General features: G+C 40.3%; 1 protein-coding gene across 1 annotated transcript in view; it reads right to left on the bottom strand.

Annotated features, from left to right (window-relative positions):
• The window catches only part of KIN (Kin17 DNA and RNA binding protein), a 35,829-nt gene extending 25,478 nt beyond the window's left edge, over positions 1 to 10,351 (bottom strand). Inside the window, exons 1-6 of the mRNA XM_081110290.1 lie at positions 10,184 to 10,351; positions 6,526 to 6,620; positions 3,489 to 3,532; positions 3,284 to 3,406; positions 1,580 to 1,761; positions 759 to 807 (exon numbers count right to left, since the gene is read on the bottom strand). Of these exons, the coding sequence (XP_080966416.1) occupies positions 759 to 807; positions 1,580 to 1,761; positions 3,284 to 3,406; positions 3,489 to 3,532; positions 6,526 to 6,620; positions 10,184 to 10,297 (607 nt within the window). The 5' untranslated portion in view covers positions 10,298 to 10,351. The remainder of the gene's footprint in view (positions 1 to 758; positions 808 to 1,579; positions 1,762 to 3,283; positions 3,407 to 3,488; positions 3,533 to 6,525; positions 6,621 to 10,183) is intronic.
• Between the last annotated feature and the right edge of the window lie 71 nt (positions 10,352 to 10,422).

A 10,422-nucleotide genomic window follows, 5' to 3' on the forward strand; every position in this document is an offset into this window, starting at 1 on the left:
ACATGCTGGATGGATGCTCACAGGGCTGGGAAAGACCTTCGTGATCGAGCGCTGTAGCAGACAGCCTGCACTGCCTTTCTACTCCTCTGCCCCCACACCCCTCACTAATAGAAATTCAATTTTGTTTAGGCGCCCATACCTCTCAAACATGGCTCAAAGGATGCAATGATCTGAATGTTTGTATCTCCCAAAATTCACACCTCGATTAGCTGAAAACATAATGCCCAAGGCATCAGGATTACAAGGTAGGACCCTTGGGGGGTGATTAGTAAGGTTCTTTTGTTCTAAATAAATCAAAACAATCCCATTCCCTTCCCCGTGACTGTTCTTAAGGAGGACATGTGACCAATGACATCAAAAAGGAGTCCACTGGCGGGAGGAGTATCTGCTCATAAGGAACTCCTGGAGAGATGCTCTGTCTGTCATCCTCGGGACAACGCTGAGTCTGCACATGACGGCTGAAAGTGCCAGCAGCCACCTCGTGTCCAGCTGCTGGTAGTTCAGCATCCTGAACTACCCACCTTTGGAACTCTTGGCATGGCAAAATAGTTCCTTATTGTTTAGGGTAATTTGTTATTTGCCAGTTTTGTTTTTATTTGTAGCTGAGGGCATCCCACCCAATTCATCAGCAATTCCTTTTTATTTTATCGAGAACAAAGCAATCCCGACAGATTGCATCTTGCTTCCAAACATGCCAACTTTTAGCAGAACCAATACAAAAGCATCCACATTAATAAAAGAAAAAGAAGTAAAATTACCTTTCTCTTCATCATTTTCTCTGCTTAATTCTGTAAAAACAGGGGCTTCCTTGTGGAGAAAAAAAATTTGAAGGTTGGTTTACAGAGCATTTACTATCAATATTCAATACTCTTGTATTAGTACTTGCTACCTACGTTGCAATGTAGCTATAAGATACAACTCTAACATGATTAAGATCCTAATTAAGAAATTATATGTACTGTAAATATTCTCCAGCTGAGAATTATTTTATAGGATTTTTTTTATCTTTTGTTCTCTGTTGTATACCCCATGCCTAGAAGAGTGCCTGGCACATAGGAGGTACCCAATAAATATTTTTGAAATCAATGCCTTGATCTACTTATTCTAACCCCTGAACCATCACCATGCCTGCCCTCCCTCCCCCATTTACTCGGGTGTTGCCCATTACTTCTTTAAGACTTCTCAACCCAGGAATTGTGTCTACCCTCAAATATTTTATGCCCTCCCCAGGCTGGAGCAAGCTCTGGCCCCCTACTCTCCCAGTTTATCTTCAGCCCTGCATTAATTACAACCAGGAGAAATTACCTGCTTATTTCTTTCTCATTAACTGTTGCCTCTCTTGAGAGCCACAAACACTGAGGTGTAGAAGATTATACAATTAAGATTGTTAAGTCAGTAAGTCAGGAATTGATCCAGGTTTGTCTCAACTCCGAAACCTGGGCTTTTACACTCAGCCATGCTCTACCTCTTCCTAGGGAAGGCACAATACCTACAAACCTCAATTCAATACTTAACAAAACAAGCAATTTTGCATCTCTGGCTGTCTTTCTATTGCCTCTCCCAATAATATTGTGCCCACCTGTTCTTTCCCTTCCAGACCTCTTCTCACTTGTTCTTCAATAAATTTAGCAGTTTTTTCTTCATCATCAAGGTCTTGCTTCTTCTTTTTCTCTAGTTCCAGTTGCCGGCGGATAGTTTCCGGGTCCCTGTCTATATACTGAATATACCAGCCTTTAGGTGTCTCATCCACTTTGCACAAGCCTTAAAAAAAAACACAGACATCATAAATTTGTACATAATCAAAGCTGAAGGTAAATATAAATGTTCTATCTTTGCATTCTTTACACTTCATTCAAATATAGAAATTCATGCAGTACATGAATTTTCCATATTTATAGTTCATGAGACTAATATATTTCAAGTGGAATAGTCTCTGTCTTTGAACATAAAAATAACTATTCTGATTTTTAGCCACCTAGGTTGAGGAAACGTATTTAAACAAGGAAAACACATGAAAGAAGTATTATCTTGCTTGGTAATTAACCAACTGTGTGTGTCTAACAACCAATGAGTACATGATATATACATATTTTAAAACAGAATATGATTATACTTAATGCACAAGTTTGATACGACCAAAAAGTAAAACAGCAGAGTAAAACAGTAACAAAAAACATGGTATATCATTCGCAATGCATGAGAAATGGTTAACATCTTTAGTTATAAACAAGCTCTTAAAATCCAGTGACACTATAATAATGCAAGGAAGCTGGAAAAATGAAATGAAAAGTACAAGTGATGATTAAGCAGTAAGCATATATGGAGTATTTTGCTAATGTAACATGATATTTTGCTAATGTAACTAAGTAGAAATTATTCCCCTAAAATGGAATAAAATAGCACACTGAATAAGTAGTACATTGACACAAAAATTTCCTTCTCTCTTCTTCTCCCCAACTTTTCATCCTATAAGATTAAAAATGAATAAAGCAATACATTTAAAAATCTCCTTAAGAGGGGTAAGAAGTTTCCTAAAGTGAAATGAATATGGGGGCAAAAATGGAAGAGGATTGATAATGATCCTTAATCTAAAGGAGAAGTTGCTTCAGCGATAAACTTGGCACTGTCAAAAGAGTGATTCCAGACATTTATATTTAATTGTACTACACAAAATCAATCCTGGAATATTATGCTCCTCTCCCCATTTTGTTTTTTAATCCTCACCCAAGGATATGAGGAAAGGAGAGGAAAAGAGAAAGAGAAACATCGATGTGAGAGAGAAATATTAGTTGCCTCTATTACTTGCCCTGACCTGAATTGAACCCTCAACCTGGGATTGAACCCTGGAACTGGAATTGAACCCTCAACCCTTAACTGTATGGGATGATGCTCTAACCAACTGAGCTACATCAGCTAGGACTCCATAGTTTTTTTGTTTTGTTTTTATTTGTTTTAAATTTTCTTGTATGTTTTTATTGATTTGAGAGAGAGAGGAAGGGAGAAGGAGAGAGAGAAACATCAACGTGAGAGAGAAACATCATATGCACACTGACTGGGGATCGAACCCGCACTCTGGGAATGTGCCCTGACCGGGAATCGAACCCACGACCTTTTGGTGAATGGGATGAGATTCCAGCCGAGCCACACCAGCTAGGGTCCACAGTTTTTAAAATCCCTTACTCATCCTCTTTCCAATAAATTTACATAGAAACTATGACACACACACTCTCTCTCCCTGAAATGGAGCCACATAACTGCTATTATTCAAATGTCTCATTCTTACCTTCTCTGCCCAGCCACTTGGTAAAGTCCGTCAGAGTTTCCCACTGAGTGGCATTCATGTGGATGTGCTCTCGGTGGCTGATATACTCATTATAAACAATGTTGTTGTGAACTCTCTTAGTGCCTAAGAACAAAATGTGAAACTGTTGATCCTGAGCAGGTTATAGACCAGAAAGTTTTCTGTGCACAATACATAAAATGCTTACCAAAGCGTCTCCTGAGAAGTTCTAGAAAGTCATTTCGGAATTCCCTAATTAAGAAAGAAAGGAAAGCAATAAGGTAATTTCTATAAACATATAGCATTCTCTTCCTGAAATTTAAGCCATTGTACAGTTTGATTCTCAAATGATGTATGAAACATTTGTTGAATATTTGTTATGAATCTTTCAAAACTGAACAAGGAAAGAATCCCCAAAGATTACAGCTTTCAAGAATTAAAGTTAAAAATCAGTTTGGAGTTAAAACTTTTTGTTTTGGCAAAACAGTCGTAGCACAAGTGACTACACATTTTTGGGGAGGGTCCTTCATGAAGTTTCTTAGCACTATTGACTATGGCATAACAACCCTTTCCTATTGATGGTAACAAAACTGCCCTTATTTCTCAAGAAACTGGCACTCAGGGTGTCCCTCTGAACTGAGCGCACTGTGTTAAGTGCTAGATAAACATAGGTGAATAAAACATGAATCTTCACCAAGATTATAATCTAGCAGACCCAATCATAACAAAAGTCAAATTGAAAAAGAGATGTAAGAAAATGTCATAGGAAGAATGAAGGGAGATGCCCAGAGGTGACTTGTAATATGGGTGGTGAAGTGTAAATAGGACTTTTACAGGTGGAGAAGAGAAGGCCATGCACAGCTGGCACAGAGACATGAAAGATGAAAGAGTCACATGTTTGAGAAATGACGATCAAATTTGGCTAACATTGAAGACAGATAAAAATGGGCGTGAGAGTCAGGGTAGAATAGAATAACAAGGAGAAGATGTACCTAGTAGCTGGACTATAATGTTAGGGCTAATTTTTCAAGTACCTTGATGGTCATGCTAAAGAGGTTGGGTTTATGCAGACAATAGAAAAGCATAAAATAATTTACTTAGCTAATTTGTGACAATCTGTGGTTTAGAAAGATAATGCTGTTGGAGTGCACACAATAATAGTTCTCACAGTGTGGTTCCTAGACCCGTGGTCCGCAAACCGAGGCTCACGAGCCACATGCAGCTCTTTGGCCCCTTGAGTGTGGCTCTTCTGCAGTTTTTAACCAGCAAAGGATAACCAGGTGTGGTGGGGAGAATCCTATGTTCAGCTTTAGAAATGTTGACTCTGAGATGGCCCTCAGAAATATAGATTAGAATTGCCCACGTACAGTGTGATTGAAACTTCGTGGCCCATGCGCAGAAGTCGGTATTTTGTGGAAGAGTCACACTCAAGGGGCCAAAGAGCCGCATGTGGCTTGCGAGCCGCGGTTTGCCGACCACTGCCCTAGACAAACAGCATCAACGTCACCTGGGCACCTGGGCATGTTATAGAAATGCAATGTCTACAGCCCCATCCCAGATCTACTGAGTCGGAAAGTGGGTGTGGGTCTGCCATTCTGTCTTCACAAGCCCTCAAGGTGATTCTGATCAGGCACTGGCTTGTGAACCACAGGCAGAGAACAGGTACTAGTGCAAGAGGAACAGAAGCTGCAGGTTGGGAAACCAGTGAGGAAGTCACTGAAATCTTCTAGGTGGAGACACTGAGGATGATTACTGTGACTGTGAGAATAGAAAGACATAGGTTTAAAGGACATTGTAGGGGAGAATCCACATGAAGGTATTTCCAGAGGATGCTGAGGTTTGCAGCTTGGCAGTCTGCCTAGCCAGGGGTGGGCAAACTTTTTGACTCGAGGGCCACAATGGGTTCTTAAACTGGACCAGAGGGCCAGAACAAAAGCATGGATGGAGTGCTTGTGTGAACTAATATAAATTCAAAGTAAACATCATTACATAAAAGGGTATGGTCTTTTTTTTTTTTAGTTTTATTCATTTCAAACGGGCCAGATCCGGCCCGCGGGCCGTAGTTTGCCCACGGCTGGCATAGGCAGTTTTTAGCCAGCAAAGGATAACCAGCAGGTGTGGTGGGAAGAATCCTATGTTCAGCTTTAGAAATGTTGACTCTGAGATGGCCCTCAAAAATATAGATTAGGATTGCCCAGAAAAAAAAACAAAGGAACTATAACTCAAGACAGATGTTATGAATGAACATCCAGACTTAGGAATTTATGTTTATCCAATCATAAAGGTAACAGAAGAGTAATGTAACTCAGGGAGACTGTAGAGTGGGGTGAAAAGAAGCCAAGCAGGACCTGAAGGACTTTCTACATTTGAGGAGCTGGGAGAGGAAGAGGAGTTAATGAAGAAAGTGAGCAGAGGGAGTGGTAGGAGGAAAACCAGGAAAGAAGGTAAATCAGACAGGTGTTTCAATTGAGAGTTAAGATTTAATCCATTGAAGAAAGATCACGGAAAAGGAAGATGGAGAAAGGCACGAGTGACTCTCTAGGAGTCTGACAGCGGTGGGAGGCAGCACATGGATGGAGGGAATGGGAAGGGGGCGGCCAGGGAAGCACTGAGTGTAGGCGGCTCCTGCCAGATGGTATTTCCCAAAGGGCACCACAAGTGCCCTGGAGGCATTCAAGGTGGTCCTACAAGCAAAAGGCCTGGAACTTGAGAAAAAAAGAAATGGAGAGAAGCAAGACTAAATATTATTAATAATTAATAGCTAATATTATTGAGTACTGGTACTCTTCTAAGTAGTTTATAAATATTACTCATATAGCTTCATATCAACCCTATGAAGAAGAGACAATACCTGGAAGAGGGTACTATTTTTAGTCCCATTTTAGAGATAAGATTAAAGCCCAGAAAAACTTAAGTAATTTATCCAGTCACATAGCTCATTAGTGGATTTAAAGGCAATCTGACTCCAGAGCTGTGCTCTTAGCCACACTTGTTTTAAAAGAAAAGATAGTTTTGTTTGTTTGAAGTGAAAAGAAGGAAAAACTGAATTGTGAGGAACATTTTTTAAAATAATTTCATACTATGACAAATTACACAAGGAAGACAGAAACTGAGTACAAATATAATATAGCTATCATGTTAATATGTAAGGATAAACAGAGCCTCCCGTACATAAAATATTAAGCATCTATGAAATGTCCAACTGAATGAGGCTTATGAGATAAGAATGTCTTTGAGTTACTTACTCTGAAAAATAATCCATAAACTGTTGAGGATTTTCTGAAGCCAGCAATAGTTGTCTCTGATGAGATTCGGACATACAATGACACTTAAAGCCATTCTACAAAAATGCAAAGGGAGTAATTAAATTCTGATTTAGGTCATCATAATGGGGCCTGAGTAGAAGTATTTAATTAAACTCTAAAAAGTTGCTCTTTGATGATAAACTGTAAAAAGTACTAAAATCACTAGCCAAATTACCAAGCTGAGTTTTGCAACCCTGCTAATCAAAGAATAATTCCAAATACTAAAGAGACAAAAAAATAGTGCTTTAGAAAACATTAGTAAGAAACACTTCTACGTACAGTAACATAGGAATGATTTCATTTTGTGTGTGTGTCAATTTAACAAATTACTGTTGAGTACCTATTGCACACAGAGTGGTATACAAGTGCTTTGAGGAATATAATGAAATAAAATGGGTCATTAATTTCCAGTAAGGACACTATTTTTCACTCTCTTTTCTGTACTTTGGCTATTGCCCAAAATACATTGTTGCATATTACATAAACCTTATGTTAAGCATACTAATCTATATCTGTTCAAATGGTTATAAAAACACTAGAGGCCCAGTGCATGGATTCGTGCACACTGTAAGGAAATTAATTAGAAGGTGGCCGGCAGGACTGGGCCAGACAGGCCAGACACCCCCTGGAGCCAACCTCCCATGGTCCCTTCCCTGCTGGCTGCACCTGGGGCAACGCTGGGGCTTGTAGGGCATCTGCAGTGTGAGTGGGGTCTCTCTGGCAGGTGGGGTCCCTTGGCCTGGCCTGCGGGGATTGAGCCGAAACCGGCAGTCCGACATCCCCAAGGGGTCCCAGAGTGCGAGAGGGCATTCTACAAAGTTGCTATCACTTGGCAGCTCCTGCGTTGAGCGTCTGCCCCCTGGTGGTCAGTGCGTGTCATAACTACCGGTAGGATGGTTGGACTGTCACTTAGGCTTTTACATATATAGATACATTTTGACTTTGTATCTGTACTACTTAGCATTTGAACCTGATTCTTCACTAGAAATAGAAATGAAAAATGTGCCTCTCCTCCTGTAACCCCCACCTCAGTGAATAGGACGTATTACACCCAAGTCAAGACCAAGGCCAGCATTCTAGTGTCCTTCTCTTTCATCCTACATTCCATAAATCACTGAGCCTAGTCAGCTTTCTTAATAACTCTCATCCAGTTCCTCTGCTCAATCCCATTGCCATTGTCCTGATTTCAACACTAAAACTTGATTAGGGTAGTTTCAAGAAAACCCAAGGGAGTGGATGGGCAGGAATGGAATACTCTGGGCCTGACCGTTCTCCCACTCAATCTTCCAATACTGAAAGACAGAAGACAGAGGCGGAAACTTATTAGGGTCAACTTCTCCTCCCCCAGGCTGTCCTCCCACATAGGGAAGGGAAATAAACAGATCTGGGGGCAAACTGGCCAGAACCACCACAAATGCCTTCAGAACGTACTAAGCATTTACTTTCCTTTTCCCATTGGAACTATATTTTAGGATAACATTTGAAGATAACTGAATGGCCATGGCTGATGAGAAAGGTCATTTTTACAAATGAGTAGCAGCCAATAACAAATGTAGAAAGAATTAGACAAATAACCACTCTGCAACTCCTAATGAAATAATTAACTCAGGCAAAGATGCTAAAACACACAGGTGAAAGGAAAAATAGATATATGGTCATGATTCCAAAGTATCACCCTACTAGTTACATGTTCCTGCAAGAGGGAAAATATTACTTTCTAACATTACTTTACAGGCTGTCATCTTTACATACTCATCTTAGCACTACTAGACATATGGGCTTCCTTATGTGATGCAATATGAAATACTCTGAATCACCTATCAAGTATTTGTCCCAAAATGTTTCAGCTGAACCTAATCAATTCTTTAGATATCAACAATTACAAGAATCAGAGAAAGAAGGTAAAGACAATTAAAGGAAACAATTTAACATATCCAGAAAGTGTCAATGTTCTGATAACTGACTGACCTAGTATCTTCAAGTCAATGGTAAGAAAAAAAGTAGGGGAGTGGAAGGAAAGGGTGGAGGAAGTGTGTTCTACTGTAATTTGAGAATTTAGGGAGAATTGAAAGTCCTAATAACCTGGAGCATAGAGATTTTTAGGGCAGTGAAAGCACTCAGTGTGATATCACACTGGTGGATACGTATTATTAGACATTTGTCCAAACCCATAGGATGTCCAATACCAAGAGTGAACACTAATGTAAACTATGGACTTTGGTGATGACATGTCAATGTAAAATGGCTTGAAAAATAAAGTTTATTTTTTAAGCCCTAATAACCAAATCCAATTCATAGCTTTTAATTTGATCTCGTTGTTTTTTAAATTGCTTTAAAAGCAATTGGGGGAACTGAGAAAATGTGAGTTTGTAGTGTGTATCAGATGACATGAAAGAATTTCTATTAATTTTGTTATGTGTGATGACATACATGGTGGCTCTGTGGAAAAATATCCTAATATTTTAGAAATGCATTTTAAGTATTTAGCAGTGAAATATCCTGAAGTTTGTACATTACTTTAAAACATTTCAGAAAAAAGTAAATATGACAAAATACTAAAAATGTTAAATGTGAGTAATGGATATATGGATGTTCAATGTACTAGTTAGTCTCTAGTTTTCTGTGTGAGAATTTCACCTTGACTCAATTAGAAAGAACTAAAGAGAAATGAAAACAAATAGCAGTATCAATGCTATCTAATATGAGTCCCACTAAAATATCTCACCCCTCACACAGAATTGCCTAGCGTTCTTCCCATCCTTACCCAATTAAATCTCTAGAGAAAAATATGATCACATCACTAGCCTGTTCTCAGTTCTTCAAGGCGATTCATTCATCACCCATCTCATGGGAAAAAGTGTAAACTCCATTGCACAGCACACAAAGCTTTTCAAGATCTGACCAAAGATGACCCCTCCGCCCCCAGAGTCACTTTAAACATATTCCACTCATTTAAAATTCACAACAATCTTACAAGTAGGTATAGCTATTGTTCCCATTTTACAGATAAGTAAACAGGCAGAGAGAATGTAAGTTACTTGCCCAAGGCCACACAGCAATTAAGTGGTGCAGCAAGGCTTCATAATTCTGACAGTCTGACCCCGGTCCACATCTCAACCACAATAATCTCCCTGCCTGAGCACATGGTAGCTGCTCAATAAATTATTGTTGGATGAGTAGTGTGCAAGAACTTATTTCTTTTTCATCTGATCCTGAAAAAAAGTGTGAATCCTAACAATTCTGTTTCTCTTAAGAGCCAGGGCAAGTCAGAGATGACTGTTATTGTTATTACCTAGGCGCCTGGCATTTAATTATTCAAGCCTTGAGTGGGATCACTTCTACCAGAGCTGCAAAATCTTTTCTTATTTCTCATTTCTTTTGGGGGCAGATTGGGAAGAAAGAGGCTTCCAGACTATTGGTTCCCACCAGGACGGGGGCTGCAGGGAAAGGTCCGTACTGTGTTGACTAGCTGACTCGCCCCGTACAGACCGAGGGACCTGAGATCCACGCCTTCACCTTCAGCATCCGGGGCTTGAGCCCGGGTTTCCAGCTGGACAAGGGAGAGGACGGCGCATGGGGCCATCCCGGGGCCGCTTACCTCGTCCCGGCACTGCTTCTGGCACATCTGGCAATACCAGCGCAGCTTCTGAAGACCCTTGGATTTGATCCTGTTGGCAATAGCCTTCGGGGTAAGAAAATCTGACTTCCCCATCGCGACCACCGAAGCAACCTCTCTCCGGAACCCAGCGCCCAGACAACCGGAAGCGGAATCGAGCTGATAGGAGTGGGCGGGACAAATACCAGCTCCGAGCCGGAGGAAGGCGGGGCCTCGGAAGG

Source organism: Myotis nattereri, assembly GCF_964212035.1.
Source record: "Myotis nattereri genome assembly, chromosome: 1".
Classification (NCBI taxonomy): Eukaryota; Metazoa; Chordata; class Mammalia; order Chiroptera; family Vespertilionidae; genus Myotis; species Myotis nattereri.